The sequence below is a fragment of the Amaranthus tricolor genome, chromosome 3 (assembly GCF_026212465.1).
Source record: "Amaranthus tricolor cultivar Red isolate AtriRed21 chromosome 3, ASM2621246v1, whole genome shotgun sequence".
Taxonomy (NCBI): Eukaryota; Viridiplantae; Streptophyta; class Magnoliopsida; order Caryophyllales; family Amaranthaceae; genus Amaranthus; species Amaranthus tricolor.
Window position 1 is genome coordinate 32,336,714 of NC_080049.1, and position 22,861 is coordinate 32,359,574.

General features: G+C 34.2%; 1 protein-coding gene across 4 annotated transcripts; it reads left to right on the forward strand.

The window, feature by feature from the left end:
• The first annotated feature begins 974 nt into the window (after positions 1–974).
• LOC130808665 (putative pentatricopeptide repeat-containing protein At5g13230, mitochondrial) lies at positions 975–9,022 on the forward strand. 4 transcript variants are annotated; one of them, XM_057674123.1, is made up of 4 exons: positions 975–4,178; positions 4,882–4,925; positions 8,186–8,277; positions 8,374–9,022. In XM_057674123.1, exon 1 carries the CDS (start codon positions 1,442–1,444, stop codon positions 3,968–3,970), a length of 2,529 nt encoding a protein of 842 aa, XP_057530106.1. In that variant the 5' UTR covers positions 975–1,441; the 3' UTR covers positions 3,971–4,178; positions 4,882–4,925; positions 8,186–8,277; positions 8,374–9,022. The 4 variants fall into 4 exon arrangements, with proteins under 4 accessions (XP_057530106.1, XP_057530107.1, XP_057530105.1 ...); XM_057674124.1 differs by lacking the exons at positions 8,186–8,277; positions 8,374–9,022 and adding an exon at positions 7,667–8,013 and having other exon boundaries at positions 975–1,727; positions 1,959–4,178; XM_057674122.1 differs by having other exon boundaries at positions 8,186–9,022.
• The last annotated feature ends 13,839 nt before the right edge of the window (positions 9,023–22,861 follow it).

A 22,861-nucleotide genomic window follows, 5' to 3' on the forward strand; every position in this document is an offset into this window, starting at 1 on the left:
CTTGGTGTGTTAGAATTGGTCTATCAATTGATGTATTGACTGACAAATTGCTATCTATTGTTGGCTCCTACAGTTCACCTGCTGCCCCATTGTTTGATGACTCTATACAGTCGGTTGCAGGACTAATCGATTCTGACAATTTCTGTTGGCGTTGGGATGAATTGATATATTGTTTATGGTAAATGAAAGTGTTGTGCGATAGCGGAAGCAAAGATCGAAAATAATAATGAAACAATAAAGATTCAAATAAACAACAAAGAAAATCACACCGAGAAATTAACGTGGTTCACTATCAACGTGATAGCTACATTCACCGGCACCGAGAATAAACTTTTCACTATAAACCGGGAGATTACAAGATGAACACGAGAAACCACAACAATGGCTCTCCAAGCGTTTTCTCTCTTAGTTTTCCTCACTTTGTGTTTTTGCATCGCATCATCTAATGCTAACAAGCGAGGTATTTATAATTAAACCAACTTGAAAGACGGTTTGGGCTCTAAGTAACCACAAATAACCGACTACAAATAAAGGTAACCGTCCCAAAAGACGTTTCCCGCGAAAAGAAACTTCAATTACGCGACCCGTGTAAAACTACGCGAGCCGCGAAACAGAGGCAAAACCAACTCCGCACCCCGCGGACTGCTCTTTGACCCATTTCCTCTTCATCCCATATAACGACATGTTTAAGTCACTATATTTCAACAGAAAGGAATGCTATTTTGCGAATTTCCCTATTACGAGGATAGCCTGTTGACTGCATTCTCTGGTGGCCTTCGAAACATGGTAGCTTCAATGTGAAATTTGCATATTGGGTTTGTAGATTAGGTGTGTGTAATGCTACTGGTCTAACAAATTCAGGAGGTCCAAATTTGTGCTGGGATAGAGTTTGGCGTGTGGAGGGCCCTCCGAAACTTAGATACTTCTTATAACGGACTTGTAAGGGTTCGTTGGCGCCATAAACCTCGCTATAAATAATACATTTCCTCTACTCATATGTGCTCCAGTTGTCGGGATGAACTCGAATCAATCCCCATGCTATTTTCTCCTGGCCGGCGTCTATGAAAATGTGGGATCACTACCCACTATTGTCTCACGTTGCTGATGCTCTAAAAGATTCCTTCGATATCCTTTTTAACTGAGTATTATGATCACTTATCGAAACTTAATTTTTTGTATGGGTGAATCTTAAGAAGTGTGATAATTTGTATGGCTCATTTCATTTAAGATATTTTAATTTGGGTGAATTTTGATTAACTAAAGCTCAAGTTTCAAAAAAAAAAACCCAAATTATACGACTAACTAAAAATGGTAAATTAAAGTATTTAATCCACAATTGGCTAGATTTACAGTTTAGACCAAAATGCAAAATACCCCCCTTTTTAGGGCAACAATCCATACTCTAAGATAGAGCAAAAGCTTCAAGCCTTTTGAAGGTCTTATGATAAAACTGTTGCGCCAAACTGCTTTGCGCTCGCCATGGATGATCATCAACGCAGCTTTAAACTCGCAGAACTTCAACTGGGTCTTTCAAAAAAGACATACCATTTCATCTCAAGCTGTTCAATTAAAAAGAAAATACAACTTCATAGATTATGCAATGCCAACACCTGTTGCTCCTATTGGAGATTTCAATTCTTACGCTTATGGAAGTGCAATTCAAGACTGCACATTCAAACGTGATGTCAACAAAGGTCTTGCCTTTCACTGTCAAATTTTCAAAAAAGGTAATTGTCTAGATCTTTTTGCCCGCAATATTTTGCTAAATTTTTATTTGAAATCTGACTTAGTTTCTGATGCATGTGAACTATTTGATGAAATGCCTGAAAGAAACATCATTTCATTAGTAACATTGATTCAGGGACTTGGTAAAGCTGGTTGCTTTACTGAAGCTTTAAGGTTTTTTTCTATGCTTCATAAGGAGGGCTATGAGTTAAGCCCCTTTGTTTTTACTACAGTTTTGAAATTGTTCGTTAGCATGGATAGGCCTGAACTGGGTTGGAACATTCATTCTTGCATTTATAAGCATGGACAGGATAGTAACGCATTTGTCGGCACTGCTCTAATTGATTCTTATTCCATGTGTGGTAATGTGAATTTTGCAAGGCATGTTTTTGATGGTATTTTATATAAAGACATGGTTTCTTGGAGTGGAATGGTTGCTGGGTATGTTGAGAATGGTTATTTTGAGGAGGGTTTGGAACTTTATTCTGAGATGCGGGTGTTTGGTTTTATGTCTAACACTTTTACTTTGGCTAGTGGTCTGAAAGCTAGTGTTGGTTTAGGGGAAGTGGATACTGGGAAGAGTATTCATGGGTGTGCTTTAAAGATTGGTTATGAGAAGGATCAATATGTGGGTGTTGCTCTTCTGGACTTGTACACTAAATTTGGAGAGCTTAATGAAGCTGAGATTGTATTTAGAGATATGTCGAAGAAGGATGTGATCTCGTGGAGTTTCTTGATTTCACGGTGTGCGCAGGGTGACCAGAGTAGTTTGGCTTTAGATCTATTTTGTCAGATGAGGCAAGCTTGTGTCATGCCTAATCAGTTTACGTTAGCTAGTGTGTTCCAGGCTTGTGGAAGTATGGTTAGCTTGAGTTTGGGTAAGCAAATTCACTGCATTGTCACTAAGCTTGGTCTTGATTCAAATATATTTGTCTCTAATGCCCTTATGGATGCTTATGCTAAGTGTGGAAATTTGGAGGATTCAGAAGTCTTGTTTGAGGCTTCTGCTAACAGAAATGATGTTACCTGGAATACTATGATTGTTGGCTATGGCCAATTTGGGGATTCTGAAAAAGCATTAATGATGTTTAGGTGTATGCTTGAGCAGAACTTGCTGCCAACTGAGGTAACCTATTCTAGTACGCTTCGTGCTTGTGCTAGTTTAGCAGCCGCTGATTCTGGAATGCAGATCCATGCTTTCACTGTTAAAACAAAATCTGACCGAGAAAGTGTGGTAGGTAACTCTTTAATAGATATGTATGCTAAGTGTGGAAGCATTAAACCAGCTCGTTTAATATTTGACACGATGGAAAAAAGGGATGAAGTTTCTTGGAATACCATTATTTCTGCATATGCCATGCATGGCCTTGGAAAAGAGGCACTAAGAATGTTTGAAAAGATGCTAGAGACAGACTGTAGGCCGAACAAGTTAACTTTTGTTGGTGTTCTATCAGCTTGTTGCAACATGGGACTGTTAGATGAAGGAGAAGCTTATTTCAGATCAATGATCTGGGACTATGGCATAGAACCATGCATAGAGCATTACACATGTATGGTTGGGCTTTTGGGTAGATCTGGAAATCTTGATAAGGCTATGAAAATGGTTATAGAAATGCCATTTGACCCTAGTATTATGGTGTGGCGTGCTGTTCTTGGTGCTTGTGTCATACACAAGAATGTTGAACTAGGTAGAGTTGCCGCTGAACAAGTACTTAAAATGGAGCCACATGATGAGACAGCTTATGTTTTACTATCTAACATTTATGCCTCTTTGAAGAGATGGGGGAATGTAGCTTATGTCAGGAAAAACATGAAAAAGAAAGGAGTGAAGAAAGAACCAGGATTAAGTTGGGTTGAGATACAGGGAAATATACATTACTTCACTGTTGGAGATACATCACATCCTGATGTTAGGCTAATAAGGGGGATGCTTGAATGGTTGAGGGGGAGAATTAACAGAGAAGGATACATTGCTAATTGTAATGTGGTTTTGCTTGATGTTGAAGATGAGGAAAAAGAGCGCCTTGTGTGGTCACATAGCGAAAGGCTAGCTTTGGCCTTTGCGTTAGTTAGGACACCATTGGGCAGTACTGTGCGTATCCTTAAAAATCTTCGAATATGTGCAGATTGCCATGCGGCAGTTAAGCTTGTTTCAAAAGTTGTCCAGCGGGAAATTGTTGTCCGGGATATAAATCGGTTTCACCATTTTGAAAACGGTGTCTGTTCCTGTGGTGATTATTGGTGAATTCTTGTAAAGCGATATCATATTTTGACTTTTGGATGTTACTTGTTTCGTCTTTTGACTAGTGGCTCAGTCAAAAAGGTTATGTTGCCTGAGATTCTCTTTCACTGAAAGAATACTATCTGGTCAGTTACTAAGTCAGACATGGGATTGTAGATTTTGTGTGCTGAATTTGGATACGACCTGTTAAAACTGCCAATACAATAATGAGGTAAGTGCCTCTGAGTGCTTATTGGTTTCTTAGCTGTTACTGGTTGAGTTATTTATTGTGGAGTTTAAACTTTAAACTAACTGCACCAAATCCGTACATTTTTAATCACTAGTAATTTTCAATTTTGCACTAAAAAAAGCCTGCAAAGGATTGGTAAAAAGACCAATGCTTTTTCCTCCAAAATGATGTTCATCGTAATCAATCAGAAACCATGTCATACTTTACCCATACTAGCTGCATATTCGACGAAGCCATGGAACAATCCATGGCTTCTGAGTACTTACGATGAACATAACCCTTCCCCCCTCTTATAAAAAGCATTGATTGTTCCATGGCTTCGCCGAACTGTCTGAAAAATGTTGTGATGTTTCATGACCTTCTAGACTCCACACATGGTTAGATTTTTGTTGATGGTGTTAAATTAGTTAACATTGTGGAGTAAATGTAAGTGCAGGCTCAAAGCCTCAAATCTGCATCAATTATAGAAGGGGAACCTTGCTTCATAGAAAATCTGATCAGGTGTAGAATTTAGTGCTAGTTCTGTAGTCATCAATCTTCTGTTGCATCTGTTTAGCAATTCAGAATTTTGGATAGTTAAAAGGAGCTCAGATTTTTCATTTGTTGATCCACAACTTCAATGCTAAGTAGATGGCATGGTGGTGGGAAATACATAGCTGTGCTGATCAAATATTTTTTTCTGCAGATGATTGCATATGGACTTTTAAGATTGAAATTGATCAGTACCAGGTATCCAGTTTTCTCTTTACCCTTCTTCTCTTTAAATGAGGAAATGTCTCACTTTCGTTTCTATCTTGCACAAAAGCTGATAGACACCGAAGACTTTAGACCTTAGCCTAGTAGAAATAGCTCTTTTTAAGTATGTTTTGCGTTTGTTTCCGTAGACGCAGATGATTGCATGTCATAGATAGTAAAAGATTTTCTACATAATTAGCTATTTCATATTTCAATGAGGATCTTAGACTTAGGTTCTTCCTTTTTTTTTCGTTCATATCACATTTTTTGTTTCATGTTTCTTACCAGCTTTACTCGCTTTAAATCCTCTCGGCTTAGAATGTGGAGATCTTTTTATTGGTGCAGTTTAATATATAGTTTTTGTGTTCTAACTTCTAATTAAAAATCAATATGGGTATTACTCTAGCTTATAGGTATTACAATCTTCAATTGGGAAGCCAAGGAATAATTTTTCCTTTTTGAATTTCACCTATCATCTTAAAAAAGAAAGCAGGGTAAATAAGTTCATATAGACAGTCAACAGATAATAATTTGTGAGCTCCTTTTAGTACTGAGTTAAGTTTTGCATTAGGTAAATAAGTTCATATAAGGACCAATAAGTTGCAACAAGTTCAGAAAATGTTGAGCTACTTCATTTAGTTTGGAAAAGTTTTACCCCCCAAGTTCAGTTCACAACTTAGTTTAATTCTTCCACCCATGGACTGAAGCATGTATTTTACTTAGTTCCATTCACCAAAGGATTTGTAATAAATATTTTTTTTTATGTTGAGAGAAATTTAAAATGTGGGTTATTAAAGTATGGCCCAGGAGTATATGGTTGGAATTGCGACTTGGCCCTCATGAAATACATCCACGAAGTTTTCTGTGGTTTGAAGTGTCTCAAGTGAAGTACGCTTATTGGAATTTCATTGCTCAATTCTTTCCTGATGGTTCTGGAGGTCTAGTGGAATCAAAAAAATCCAATTAGTAGTCAATATATGTATCCTTATGGGATAGATTGATTTGATATGTTATAGTTTTTTGATATTCTACGTAAACTAGAAACGATGGTCAGTGGAACTTTTTTTGTTGATGTAGTACTCAATTACGTATTACGCATGCTACTCAAGTTTGACAATAATGTTCAGAGTTAAGTGTTCCATCACTAGCAGTGCTACTTGATGTGATATTTGTGGCGTTATTTAGTGCTTCTACGTTCAAATGAACTTTTGACTTCTAAGATGCTTATGTCCGCACTGACAACAATGTAATATAGTTTTTCTTTGCATTCATCTCTGTGGAACTAAAAAGTTGGTGTCTAGTCGTTTTCTTTTTTTGGTTGTTCCTTGCCTGGATATTGTAGTTGTTGGTCATGCAAGTTTAGGTGAATGAGGTTAGGATTCAGAATCTGTAAAATGCAAAGCCAACGAATGTGACATGCAAGCTCCAGCTTTCATTGATATTTGAAGTGGATGAACAATAATGTTAAGAGTAACAGACATCATTGTCTATGATAATAAAACCAATTTTTTTGAAGAACTACTCTTGCATTTGTCATTTCGCTATGAAGTGCATACAACAATTATGTGCCAGTTATGATCTTTCTATGGGTGGCGTGTGAGGTTTCCAGATATATATAACATAACAGCATCATATCTTAAAAGGGTTGAATTATCGCATGTTAGTTGATCGGAAACCAATGTTTTGTGGAGAACTATTCTTGCATTTGTCATTACGCTATCAAGTGCATACAACAGTTATTTCAGTTATGATTTTTCTATCAGGGGTGTGTGAGGTTCCCAGATATATAAACGGCATCATATCTTAAAAAGGGTTGTGTAATCGCATGTTAGTTGATCAGAGTGCTTTACTTGGGTTTGATGCTTCTTGGCTGCAATATCTTTTGGTTAAAAATTTTGATATAGTTATAATGCAAAGAAGTGCTTTAAGAGGCTTCCTGGTTTGGGTTCCTTGGTTGGGTAACATGTATCAAACTGAGATATAAACCTTGGTATTATGTACCTAAATCAATCATTCTCAACCTTCATCTTTGGGCCCTTTAATTGGTCTGAGTATCTTATTGGAAGCAAATATTGAATAATCAGATTTGGACAGTTTGATGTCAATTTGTTTTAATGTGTGTGTGTGTGTGTGTTCTTATTTACTTTCTAAGTGATAGATCTCTCAGAAAACAACAGTTTATCTTCCTTAAATGCTTAATTTTGTTGTCAAAGTTATGCCCTAAAATGACAAAGTAACTACAATATTCCTCATTATGCATTTATTTTATCCTTTTAATTATCTTGCTTTTCTTTCCGTGTGTCCTTGTGCTGGTGAGTGTACTATTTTTGATCTTTAGTCCTTGCTAAACCCCTTATCTATTGGACCCTGTTTGCTATTAGATACATTAGCATTAGCATATCATGGTAGTGATACAATGTTGGCTATCGACGATCTTTGTTTTGTTACGAAATGCATTTTTTTGGCGCTGAAAAGAGTAATGCTTCTAAAAAATAGACTATACACAGTGCTAGATGACTTCACCTTTCTAATAAATTGAAACTGAAAATGTTCATGTGACTGGTATATTATCGCAGCTTTCTTATGAACTGGAACATACAAAATTACTTCATCTTAGAAATGGACCATTGATCAGTGGAGCCTTGGTCACTGATCCAACGGTCTGCTGTTTGCTTGATAAGTTCATTTACCTTGTTGCTGGACCTAGTTATCAATTAACATATGACATATTTCAGGTGGAGTAAGCCGAGTTTATTGCATTTTTTAGTGCCAAGTGCAACCTGCAGAGTGCACTGAGAAGTCTTCAATGATTCAGTCATGTATTCACATTATAGGGATGTGCTATCAGCTATGTTTGATCTGTGTACTGACCACTGATTGGTCAAAATTCAGTACAGTATGTCTCATGTTTTGGTGTATGTATTGTTTCTAGTTTCGGCCAGCCATATTAGCTTTTAAGTTGTAATGACATCTCTCCAAGCATACTTTGAGTTTCTGATTGTTTATAAACAATCTGAACTGAAACTGCGCAGAGTTGCCTTAGTTATTCTTGGTTTTTAAATATAATTTCAAATTCTTATAACACCTTGGTGTTATGTATGTTGATAATCGGTCTTAGTGATCCGACGGTGCCGAGTGGAAGGGCCTTCGCTCAATAGATAAAAGTAATGTGGTTGAAAATTTTCTTATGGTAGGTAGAAATTTTGTTATGATTTCAATAACTCTTGGGAAGAATTGCTTTGTCGAAACTGCAGGGACTAGTATGCACCTTGTGGATAGACTGGTAGCTGAAACACTTGTATCAGTAACAGCACCCACACAAAACACCGCTTAGCTCGATCAACACGTAAGTTACTGATCAGGGCATGCTGGCTTGAGCATGCAATTAGTACTCTTTGATACTTGGATCTTTTCAGAAATATAACTTCAATAGTATATGTAGTAGGTGTGAAAAGTGAGACATGAACCTGCCATATCTTCCTACTAAAGGAACAAGGTGGTGGTGGTAGGGAGATAGTTGTTGAAGTTGTACATTTTTGGGGTCAATTTTCAGCTCTTAGTTGCATGTAAATAAAGGGTCACCAATTTAGGTTTTACTATATGATTGAAAGGTCATGGATTTGAATCCTTGAAGCAACCTCTTGCAGAATGTAGGCTAAGGTTTGCCACTTTACCCGCATTACACCCTTGTTGACTGCGGTGTGACTCTTCTGCAGATCCTCGTTCTGGAGTGACTGCATTGAACCGTCTTTTTATTTGCTTATAATTAGATTATATCATAGGAGTAGTGCTTAATTTTATTTTTTACACTGAAAGCAGTTTGATTTGGCTACACCATATGGTTTTGGAGGCATGGCTATGTCCGTTTACTGATAAAATGATAATTTATTGGCAATGGAGTTCTTAACCAATGAGATCAACGTTTCTTTTGGATTGTTAAATTTAATTAGTGGGACTGATAATGAAAATTTAATGCAATGGAACGTGATGAAAAACCACTTGAAATTGGTAATAAAATTTATTTTTATTACCATCATTAATACTGATAACTAAACATCCTGTTAAGTGATTTATTTGGCGGTTGAATGTAAGGATGTATGTAATTTCATTCATGTTACTATTGTGAATATATTTGAAATAAATGTAAAAATATATATGATTTAATAAGTCATATTACTTATTATATAATCAGGAAATAGCATGACATTAGATGTCATCGTCTTGTATTTTGTTGGTAGATGAACCACCAAAACGATGAATTATGAGTATTAAGTATCACCACTCGTAATTTTGTTTTAGCTCATATTGTTGTATAGTACGCGTCTTATACATGGTTAATTAGCCCAATTAAATTTTTATACAGCTCATTTTGTATGAGATCATTTCACGATGAGACGACTTCAAAACAAGAAGTCTATAAGCTAAAGTTTCTATTATTAGGTTATTTAATCCAAGTATGAGACATATTTCACGGTGAGACTGTCTCATACAAGAATTTGTGATTTTTATATGAATTTATGGATTTTTTATTTTGAGGTTGAAGAATAAAAGGAAACTATAATGGGCTCCAAGTTTACTTTTATGACTTCACTTTGTGTAAAAAGGAAAACAAACTTTACTTTTATGACTTCACTTTTATGTAAAAAGGAAAACAAAACTTAGATCACTAATTCTTAATTGAGACCGTCTCATCATAAGACGGCTTCAATTAGGTATGGTCCAAACCTTAAAAAAATAACTCCTACCCTATGCAATTCAAATTTCATTGTTTATTTATGTTTTTTTATTAATGACCTGCTTGTATTGACTCGTCTCACGGTAAAACGGTCTCATACAAGACTTGTGAACTTAGATTGGTCCCTTCATGGCTAGATCCAAAACAATATTATGGGCCAAGACTAGGGGCTAAATCTAGGTAAGAAGCATGAACCATGGCCCTAAAAAATTGTATCATTTAGCCCTTCTTTTTTCCCAAAGGCATGCCATGATGATTTAATTTTGTACGTTATTTTCACAAATCCATACTTATTTTTCGTCCAAATCCAACTTAGAACATTTTTATCTGCCTTTTATTTGTCTTTTAGTTATCGTTACTTATTTCATTTATATTGTCATTTTAATAAAATCTAAATTTGCCCTTAAATTTAAAAAAGGTTTGATATTTCTCAATTCATCAAACTCAACACTTGTTCATATAAACACAGCTTATGATTTGTCATAAATATTCTGAAAACAAAATCAAATTTTTATTGATAAATTTGATAAATTTCGTAAAAATAATTTTTTTGAAATAGTGTTAAGTCTCACAAACATGCCACTCTGCCTAGGAACAATTTTGAATTTTCAATAAAAATGTGATGATAAATATCAATCCTTTGTTTTTATTCTTTTCTGAATTTGATAGCTTAGAAGCACTCTAGTAAGTGGAGAGAATTTCCCAATTTGTTTACTCATTTTCTTTAGCTTTTTGATGATAAAATGCCCATTATAAACACCAACGTATTGAACTTGTCATGATGACATAACCATTAGAAAGCTGAATGTTTTCTAGCGTATTAACTTCACACAGTAACGTAACCATTTCATAAACATTTTTTTAGGAAATAATTTTTTTTATTTAGTACATGGTTAGAAAATTGTTGAGAAAAGAGAAGAGTTGGAAAAGAACAGTAAAAATAAAATTTATTACCTTATATGGTGTTCCTGTATGGTTTTGTAGGACAATTAATTAAAGACTTAATTTCCTGATCTGTGATTAACCAGGAATTAAATACTGGTGGAGACCTGTCTTTGCTATCTTATTCAACTATGCAATAAGATCACCAGAGAAGATGATTGTTCATGTAAAATGCAACAAGGGGTTAGCAGGGCCCGAAATGATTTTTCGGGGACCCACTCCGACGCCCAAGTCAGTGTCAGGCTGAGACAAATTGCCTAATAGGTCCTTCTAGGAGCATTATGGCTGCACGGCGGATTACTACTTAGGACTTGTTTAGACGTGAGGTCCTTGTGATTCATATCTGACAAATATTCTTTCGAGGATTAGTTAGAACAATTATAATTACTCTCTTAGATTTATAATTGTGCAATTAATGTTATTCTGAAAATCAACGTGGGTCTTTGAAAATCAGATGTAATAACTCCTTAGCAATAAATTACTTTAGAGTTCTATGTCTCTTTCTTAATAGTAGAAATAAATTACCTCCTTTATGTGTTCTTTAATGTGTATTTATAGTTCATCATTGTGCATGTAGAATATTTCTTCTGTTATTTCATCAATTTCCAAAATTTCCTTGCATGCCACTGTAGTCGTCTTGAACGTGTCAAGTTCCTCTTTATTTTGGTGATTTTTCCTTTATTTTATATGGTGCTCTTTACTTCTCCTATTAACATGTGTCCCACTAGCTTATAATGACCTTCTATAATGGACAAGTGTCTTCCAATCGCACATGACTTTTCCATGCAGTAATATTACTAATGTACATTCAATGCTTCTTCAATCCTCTCAGATGAATGTTACCAGATTATCTTCTAAATTTATTAATTCCTCCCAAATTAGCACTAATTTAACCTTCCCAGACGTTTTTCTGCTATAATTATTTGTGACTAATATTTTGCATACACAATTTGCCCCCCCAGACGTATGAATTCAAATTTAGGAATTCATAGGTTTGTCTTCAGAATCAAACATAGGTTTTAACAGATTGTCAATTATCTCAACTATTTTTGTTGAGTTTAATTTTCTGGGACGTCTTTAAGTCTTCATTCTTCAAATTTTTGGCAATATGAAAAAGCTGGGTACTTTGGTCTTTTCCTTTCTCTGGGAACATCCATGTAATTGCTTTTATCAATTTTTCTGATCATTTCCCTATTGGTGCAATTTTCTGAAAAATTGTTAAACACGCTACAACTGTTGCAACACTCTTTCATCATTATCCCTATTTGATTGTACTAACATTAAATGCACATCCAATCACTGTTCCTTACTCCTATAATTTTGAATTTTTGGCGGTTTCATCTTGATGGTTGATCTTCTAATTCAAATTACTATGTTTCTCGACTATTGATCTTCCCAATTTAAATTTCCTAATGATTGTCTTGCCTATAAATATTCTTATACCTGCATTTATTTCGATTTACGTTTTCTTTAAACCCTAATTATTCTCAAATATTCTTTGATTCAATTCTCTGCAAACCCTTGTTTTTTTCATTTTACTTTCGCATTAACTTCAACTATGGATTCCTCAAAGACTTCTCTCCATGAACTGACATTTGATTTCAACAAAGAATTAATTGATGCACCAGTTCTTGAATTTCCCCTTTTCATGCAAGCAGAGGCATTACCACATGAACCTCCAACTGACTGGAGCAAGAAACCTAATGGCTGGCCACACCTTCGATGGACAGATTGAATCATTCCTCCTTCTTTGGAAGGCCTTAAAGGTATTCATTTCACACCTTTTGATTTAGAGGGTTCCTCTGATCAATGAAAAGGTTACTTACTACTGGGCTCATTTCTCAAACTTTCAACCTCGTGGTGGAGGGTAGAGCCTAGTTTGTATTAGAAGACTACTGCCATATCCCAAAAGAGAAGGGGTATTGGTGCAGAAGGGATAATGGCCCACGAATACATTGTCTCTGAAACCAATGAAGAGGACATTTTCATTCCAGTTTGTATATATCACTTTGCTTTTGGTTTATGTTTTCCTCTTCACCCATTTTTCTCCCAGATTTTATGCCATTTTTATCTTTCTCTCAACCAACTTCTTTCTCAAGCTACCTGAAAGATTATGTCCTTCATCTGGACTTGTGAATACACAAAGCTTCCCCTAACTCTTAATCTTTTTAAGAGTCTTTTTAAACTGGATGAGAATAAGAACAAGCCTTTTATTACTTTTTCTTTAATAAACGGGGCCATGGTCGTTTAACCAGAACTCAACGACCTCAAAGAATACAAGGACAAAATCATCTAGGTCAGAGTGCCTAAGACCCCTGGCCACCCGTTCAGGTATATGCCCCTGTCTTTTGGAGCAAATTCAATGCCAAAGAGACTCTAGGTCTGGATGAAATTCTTCATCTTTCTTGAAGAGAAAGACAGGTTTTTTTGTACTTTGTTAAACCAAAGGACAAGAATCTACCTTCTGGGTGGATTCCACATGCTTCGATATTCCAACAGGACATATGTTTGTCCCTGGTAGGAATATCTTCCTGTCTGATTCCAGGTATGGTATCAACCCTTTCTTTTAATTGCCTGATTTGATTGATTTTAATGATAATGATTTTTTAAATTTTAATTTTTTATTTTTTTTACTCATGGTTCTTGTTTACTCTTCCAGATCAGGCAGGTGATATAGTTCCCTGGAAGACTTGGGGTATTTCTCCACATGGAAAATATTACAGATCTCTTCCATGGTCCCCTTGGGCTGACAACACAACTAACAAGCATTTTTACCTGATGTGCGTTAGTTGTCCTCCTGTCCCCATCAAAAAATATAAAAGCAGCGAAGGATTATTGCATTTTACTATGACCCTTTGGGTCCGGCAGAGGCTCCCAGATGGAGGAGAAGCGACATCTGCTCAGATAACACTACTTATTACATTAGGGTTGTGCTGGGTTCTCTTCCTCCTGCCAAAAAAGAGTACAGGGATCCTGAGGCCTGGGTTGATCTCCATCCAAACATCTTCTAGGTCTCAGAGCCCTTCGTTGGTGCTGATCAAGTTGGTCCTTCAATCAAGAGTCTAGTCAAGAAGAAGAGAAGCCTGAAGAAGAAGAAAGAGGTTGATGTCTCTTCTTTCCAATCTTGGGAAGGTGATGATCTCCCTCTTCTGGTTACCCCTTGTGCTTACCTGCCACTGGGAGTTCATAGATTGTTGTATTGCTCCCAGGTCAAGACTTAGGTGGTTGTTTTCTTGTTAAATGAAATTTCATCGATTGCCTTATCATTTCCCAGATATCTGACTTGCCATTTGTTTTTTCGCAACTGCCACCACTACTACTGCTGAGGCTGTTGAGGCCGCTCTTATCGAGCCTATCCAGGAGAAGGTGGTAGAGGAATCTGAAACCATTCTTGAGTCTCCATTTGGGACTCAAGATGTTGATGAGGATGTAAACTCTCCATCTCCATCCGCTTCTCCTAGATATTCAAACATATTTTCTTTCTCAGCTGTTGATGCTGTGGGTAAGTTCTTCCAGGGAGCTGGTACAGGTATTTTCATTGATTTTTATTTCTAGCTTTCATTGAACAATTTGTTATCTTCCAACATCTTTACTAACCAGATTTAATATTTCATAGCTATTGAGCAACCAGCTTCCCCTGCTGTATTCCCTACCAATGAAGTCACTTAGACGGAGGGTGATGAAGCAACTAAAACTGTTGCCGAACCCTCGGTTCCAGCGACTAAGGTGACCATGGTCCCAACAGATGTTACTATGGACTTTTCTCCAGCCTGCTCATTGTAGAAATTCTTTCTGTTTTTCTGCCTTTCCTGATTCCCTTGCTGTTGCCTGGGAATCAGTCTGTGGATAGACTGTTTCAGTACACCCTTTTTGTATGTGAGTCCCTTGTTGGGACGAAGTTCTAGGATTAGAAGGGGTCCTGTACAAGGCGTACTTCTTTCCCTGGCGGGACTCACCATCATCCTCAGCATGAATACTTTTATTTTTGGGAGAGCCCAGTTGAACTGATTCTCTTGTCTTTTGTCTCTGACTAGAATTAGGGATGTACGACTCATCCTCCTCCTCTTGTATTTTCCCTGAAGAAATTTTCTCTCCCTGAGATGGAGTAGCATCTTGTCTTCTAGTTTTAATAGCATTAGCCAGCGTAGTTGCCAGCTGAACTAATGCACCCCCAATCAAGGTAAATTGAGGTTGTACTGCCCCAACTTGATTTGTCACCGGTGTTTCATCAAGTGTATGAGAAGTCGGCACAATTTTTTGCTCTCTTTAAGAGCTTTGTGACTGCCTTAGAGACCGCCTTTGATCTACTATCCTTTGTACCACATTGTCACTTTCAACAGATCTTCTTCTCCGTGATCTGCTTCTTCTAGACTAGTTGGTGTTTTGGCTTTGATTTTGTGAATTGTTCGACATCTTCTCTTTTTGAAAATTCTTAAGGTAAATTCTGGCTAAGAAAGAAAAATTGGCCCTCCTTCTAGCGCAAATTGTTTCCATATGGTTTTGTATAACAATTAATTAAGGACTTAATCCCTTGACCTGTGATTAACCAGGAATTAAATACTGGTAGAGGCCTGTCTTTGCTATCTTGCTCAGCTATGCAATAAGATCACCAGAGAAGATGATTGTTCCTGTAGAATGATTTTCTGGGGACCCACTCCGACGCCCAAGTCAGTGTCAATCTGAGACAAATTGCCTAAAAGGTCCTTCCAGGAGCATTGTATACATATAATAAGAATTTAATAATAATAATAATAATAATAATAATAATAATAATTGTCATGGTATCACCTACCTAGCTTATTTATTTATTTAAGTCATTAATGCCATTTTACTTTAATGACTTTTGACCTTCTGGATTGACCTTGATTTTTAGTCAATGGGCCTCTCTGGATTCTCCCATCTCTTCAATTGGCCCATAAACAAGTGACTCATACAAAACCCTAACTCCCTCCAGGGAATAACCTCCTGTTTGACCCAACTTTCCACTTTCCCTCATTGCTTGGTTATCCTCCTTCCAAGGCTGGTAACTGCCCACTGCTCCCATGATCTTCAACCTCCTCTCTGAAATAACTTCCTTCTTCACCATTATAAATAGGGACAACCATCAGAGAGGAAGAGATCATCTAAAAATAATCCTCTTAAGTATCCTCACTCCACTTCATTAGCCTACTTAAATTCCAGCAATATCAACCCCGACATCACCCTGCATTCGATTTATAATCATCCACTTAATAATCTCATATTCACGTTCTAACTTGAGCGTCGGAGGGGTTTTCCGGGAGATCACCCCCGGACAAGGCTAACGCTTTGTGTTGCAAGAATTCGGGTCGCTTCCTTCCACGAATCGCCGCTCCTGATAACATTTCTACTTACGGTATTTCAAGTGTTTTCCACTTCCTCGTTTCATTACCGAAACAATAATAATAATAATAATAATAATAATAATAATAATAATAATAATAATAATAATAATAAACGTGTGTGGGGTATGGGTGTAGAGATAGAACAATATAATTGGAAGTTAAAAAGGATTAACTTAATCTAATTAACAAATATATTAATAAATTAAAAGTGTAATGTAGGATTATATTATACCTAAATCATACATACACTGATACAGGGATTATCTAATTATAGTCCAATCAACCACTTTTGCCTTCTTTTTGTAAAGACTATTTCTTATTATTTTTGGTAATAATAATGTTATTAGATACCTTTATGTCTTGTGATGATTATACAAATAACAATTCTTCTGCATATACACAAAAATAATCTTAAGTGGGCAGCATTCTTATTTCTTAAAAGAATACATGTCATACAGAGTTTAGGAGTTCTCCAGAACAACTAATTAACAATGTTATAACTAATTACTTCATGTTTTGATTAGTGTAATTAAGAATCCTAGTAATACAAGGGCAGTAATAAGTGTCGGAGGATTAGTCAAAAAGTACTTTTCCGTGACTTTACTCTAGGGACGGTAAAATGGTCAGAAGAATGTATATTTGTTTATTTATATATTTAATTATGCATATCTAAAAATTATATAAAGTTAATATTTTTAAAGTATACGGTTAAATATATTTTCTTACACATTAATTGCAATATACTTCTTTCGTTTCTTTTTGTTCTTCCCATTTACTTTTTGTATAGTTTTTAATGCAAATTTTAAACCTCAATATTTCTAAATATACATAATAAAAAATTTTAAAAAATACATAATAAAAAAGTATACATTAAGATTTAAGACGAATCTAACAAGCACTTATATGGATATATTTTATCTTTTAAATATGTGTTAAAAACATTAATTAAATTTCTCTTTCCTTATAGGAAAACAAATAAGGAGAACATTAAAGAACAAAGGGAATATAAAACAAGTCTAAACGATAAATAATACTAATAAACATAATGCGTTAAATATTTGGGAATAGATAAAATGTATATATGGTGTTAATGTTTACTGGGTAGTAGACATTGCACAGAAAAGGGTAGATCCTCCTTAAAAAAAAAAAAAAAAAAAAGGTTATAACTAAAAGAAGGAATAATTAAGAAATGTATTGAAACAAGAGTATTAAAAACGAAAAGTGAGAGAACAATAAGAAGACAAAACAACGTGAAAATGCCATGCGCTTTAATAACGCTCCTCAAAGAGTATAAGTAGATAATAAAAAAAGAAGGCATAAAATTCCACGCTTTGCTTTTTGCATGGACGTGCATAAAATTCCTGACTGCGCGTGCAATTTTAGCGTTAGCGTTAGCTCTTGCCTCTTGCTACGTTTTTATCCTCGTCTAGGTGTTCAGTTCACTATATATGTGGACCATTATTTATATTACGAGAAAGTTCTGTGTAAATTTATTTTTATTTATATTATTACTTTTTTCTTCGTTCGTTTCATAATACTTGCTATATTTTCTTTTTTTTCATCTAGTTTTATAATACTTACGACATTAGTGTTATAAACTATCATATTTTATTATTTATATTTTTATTTTATTTCTACTATATCTAATTTACTAACACTTTTGTCATTATTTAGGATCAATAATAATATTTAGGTATCAACCAATTATTTTCTTAATACTTGTGTCTAGACGAAATAGTGCAAGAAATTATTAATTATTTCTACTAATAATTTGCTTGGCCTTTGGAGTAATTTCTACTTTTTAGTTATTACCATTACCAATGCCACAATCAACATTATTATCATCATGGTTGCCAAAAGTATATCCTTAATTATGTTATCATTACTATTTGCTACTACTATCATGTTTATTACACTTATATCCCACTTCTTATTGTTGGTTGTACGTATAGATTCCCTATACTTTTTTTTTTGTTTATAGATTCCCATATACATTTTCAAGTATAGTATATACGCCTAGAAAATAAATAGATGATAACATATAGTAAAAATCGAATTTAAATACCACATGAAAACATGATATATACTTTGATACAAAGTGATTCTAGATTAATGAAAATTTTTATTTAAAAAATTGATACAAAGGTGTCCATTTAATAAAACCACACAGGACCATTTGCTTAGATAATAGATATCATATTCAAATTTTTTGCCTCTAGAATTTTTATGGCATGTTTGGTAATTTGAAATTTATTTTCAAATGTTAAATTGATCCAAATACTATGTTTGGTAAATCTTGAATTTAAAAATGTGAAATCGGGTCAATTCCATGGATTTCCAATAACAATAAAAAATTGATCAAGTATCAAAATTTGCAAATACTAAGTATATAGGTGTTATTTACAATTCTTGACTTTAAAAGCCAAAATTTAATCCCTTATTTTCAAATAAATTCTATATTGCTAAACACTACCTTAGCAAATAGTTTTTCAAAATATGTGTACAAATTAAGGTGTGATACTCTCACAAAACTTGAGCAAATAAATCGGATAGAGAGACGCGCAAACTTACCGTAATAATTTTGCTGCCCCACCAATATGTTACAAAATCTACTTTTTTCTATACTAAAATGTGTAAAAGAAATTAAATATTTTAGTTTTAAGGTCATATTAAAAAAAATTTTAATCCACCTTTAATTTTAGTTTTACAAGACTAATACATACTCTACAAGTTACGTACACCTAATGGTAAGTACTTTCAAAAGAGTTGATTATAGAAAGTTTCACGGATCAAAATGGTGATTCCTTATTAATTTCAATCAAAACTCTAATCTATGAAAAGTTTTTTACTAGAGATAAAACTGATCAGTTATTTCATAATCGATCCAAATTTATACTGTATTTGATAAGTATACTAATAATATTTTTGGTCAATTGATCAGTTTTTACTAATTGATTAATTTTTATTTTTCTCTTTCTATAATTTTATTAGAGTATATAATATATTACGAGGTCTTAATCAAAGTTTAAGATGATGGTTGATACTCTAACAAATTTAACATATTTATCTAACACTAATAATAATAATTCATGTGTCTCTTTAATCTTAAATTTTATTTTTTAGATACTTAACCTATGGACTTCTCTAATCTAGAGTATTAAATGAAAGTTAGGTAACCTTAGCTTATTTAAATCTCTAATTATTTGATTCAATTTTATTTAATTCAATTCAATTATAGTTAACTTAATTTACTGTTATTTTTGTATTCAATTTAACTTTGTTCTAATTAATATTCAGTTTTTTTATTTTTTGAAACTACTGTCCAATTCTATTTATAGGGAGAATATTCCCTTATAGGAATGTACAATAAAATGGTTGGTATTTCACTTTTTTATCTGCATTATGTTCTTGTTTAAGACATTTTATAAAAACAAATTTAATTAAATTTATACAAATCCTTTGGATTGATCTATTGAAAAGAGGGTTCATCCTTATATCTTATGGCACTCTATTTTCTTTTGCATCCTTATTTGGCAAAATTAAATCCCCTTAAAATTTTGAAGTGATATTTGGGTGGGTCCAAATTATATGAATGGTTCATTAAAGATTAATAAATATACAAAGGGTAGAATTAGCTAGAAGTCAAAAACGTGGGATGACCTTTCCATAGCTTTTAACGTATAAATACAACTAATGATAATAATAAGAGTCAACAAATTCTTACTCTCTCCTTTTGAATAAATCGTATTGCTAAACCATTTTATTGAGACTATATGTCGACTATTATTAAGCTTATTTTATATATTGTAATTAATATGTAAGAAAAAAAATATAAGAGGAATATTGTTTAAATAGTTTAATCGTACATTTTTATAATAGTTTTTTCTAATTTTTAAATATATATAACTTAATATATAAATAATCAAAATAACACGTTAAACTGCATAAAAATCTCATACCTAGTAAGTGTAGTATTCTAGTACCAAAGAAGAAAATGCTATATTTATAATTTTAAGATATGTTGTAGATTTTCTCTATAATCATGACACTAAAGAAAGCTACACCAGTGGACCGCTTCTATATTGCCCACTCTGCCTTCCCGTCAACACACCAATGTCTCAGATTTAGGCTATTCCATTATTTATCAAGCAAATGAGTAATAGCATATTCAAAATTATACTGTTCCTATTCAACTTAATAAGAGGTAAAATTTTAAAATTTAATATCTTTAATTGTGTTAAATTAAAAATTATAAAAGTTAATATTAATAATTTTTGTGTTGAGACGAATAAATAAGATTCCATTAACTACTCCCTCCGTTCTTTTTTGATCTTCTACATTACTATAACGGGTAGTTTCAAAAGTTCTTTCACTTTAGAATACTTTCTATTTTTAAAAAGTTTTTATCTCACTTTTACTCCTTAAAACCCCCCCTTTTCTTTTAATGTACCATTTTCTTTTATTTATAATTATATTCTCTCTCATACTTTCAATACAATCATTACTTCACACTACTATTTAATTAAAATAATATCCACTACAACCTCATATACTTCCAATACAATTATTACTTCACACTACTATTTAATTAAAATAATATCCACTACAACCCAAAGATTCTATCTTCCTTAATATGTGTGAAAAACCCAAAGTGGAAGATTAAAAAAAAACGAAGGGAGTATATTTTAATTAACATATAGATTAAAAGAAAAATACAAAATTAAAAATAATAAGTAAATAGTAACCAAAAATAAATAAGAGTACTAAAAAAATATGAGAGAGTAGTGTAGAAATGGATAAATTACTTATCCATACATATATGTTCAAACAATTTAATTGTCACTCTTTTATACTTCATTCTGTTATACAATATAATATTAAAATTAAATATTTAATCAAATAACTCGATCATATCGTATAAGTAGCTATGGACCTAGAATCCCAAAACCATGTCATCTCATAAATAAACTCTTTTCAAAATATATAAGCTTTAAATTCCATTAAGCTAAGTTCCTAAATAATATTCCCTCATCATTATCATCCTACTAGGTGTATCCCGCTCATAGAAAAACTATAGACAGGGTCTTTAGGAGGGAAGGACGGCGAAAACTCATACCCATAAAGGAGAGCGTTACCAAAAGAGTCCCCTGGCTCGAGAAAGATAAGGAGACGAAACTACTCCGGAAAGATAAATTAAATGCATATAAATAAAATAAATAAGTAGGACCAGCTACAAAGTAAAAGAAAACAAAAAAAACTAATAATAAAATAAACGAGAGAAGCAAGATGGCAAGAACACCAAAAGGTAATCTAAGAGGACATCAGTAGTCTAAAACATGGATATGACGCCTCCAACTACCCCTATCCCTAATCAGGCCCTCAGAGAGGTTTACCTCATGTAAGTCAACTTTTATTTACTCATTCAAAGTTATCCTGGGTCTTCATCGACTCCTCTTACCCTCTACTATAATGCTTTCTACCCTTCTCATAGGGGCGGCGAACGTCTTTCTCTACACATGTCTAAACCACCTCAATCTATTTTCGCACATTTTTTCAGAATAAGAGGCTACCCCTAGTTTGTCCCTAAACTCTTGGTTCCTAATTCGATCCATCAATGTGTGCCCACACATTCACCTTAGCATACGCATTTCTGTAACTCCCATCTTATGTTCAAAAATCTTCTTTACAGGCCAACATTCGGTCACATATAGTAGAGCAGGTTTGATTGCCACCCGGTAGAATTTTCCTTTTAACTTGCTTGGGAATTTCCTATCACATAGCACCACGGTGGCTGCTCGCCACTTAAGCCAACTCGCTTGTATACGATGATATACATCTCCGTCAATCTCCCCATCCCTTTGAATGATCGATCCCAAATACTTGTACTTGGTTGTATTTTTAACAACTGCTTCATCAATGGACACCTCTGGTTCACCTACCGGTGATGTCCCACTAAAGTCACAGCGCAAATACTCGGTCTTCGTACGACTAATGCGCAACCTTTTACCTTCTAAAGCTTCCCTCTACTCATCCAATTTATTACTAACCTCCTCTCTTGTTTCTGCTACCGGGCACTATGTCATCAGCGAATAACATGCACCACGGTACCGTCTCCCAAATATATTTAGAAATCTCTTCCATAATAACAATAGAAATGAAAGGGCTCAGAGTTGATCCCTGATGTAGTTCAACTTTAACCGGAAAAGGCTCTGCTATCCCCACTGGTGTTTGGATGTTAGTCGAAACTCTATCATACATATCTTGTATAGCCTCAATGTACACTGAAGATATACCTCTAGCCTTGAGGCTATCCCACATGACACGTCGTGGTATGCTATCATACGCTTTCTCCAAGTCAATAAACACCATATGCAGATCTTCCTTTCGCTTTCTATATTTCTCCATCAGTCTCTTCAAAACATAATTGCCTCAGTAGTTGACCTTGCTGGCATAGAATCGAATTGGTTCTCTCTAATCACCGTTTCTATCACCGTTTCTTGTCTAATTCTCCTCTCTATCACTCTTTCGCACAATTTCATTGTGTGGCTTAGAGGTTTGATACCTCTATAGTTCCCGCATACTTGCGCATCGCTTTTGTTTGTAAACAGAGGTATTAGTGAGCTATTTCTCCATTCTTCTGGTATCTTATGTTGTATTTGACTGAGCATATTGGACAATACAATAATATTATCATTAATATTTATAATTGTATATAATTAAAATTGTAAAAAGTTAATATTAATAATCTTTACATTGAAATGAATCAAATAAAATCTCACTTAATTATGATATAACTTATAAATAAAAAATAAAATAATTAATGAACAGTATGAAAAGTTAAATGAGATTATTACGGTGAATAGAAAGAGTAAATATTTGGTAATAAATAG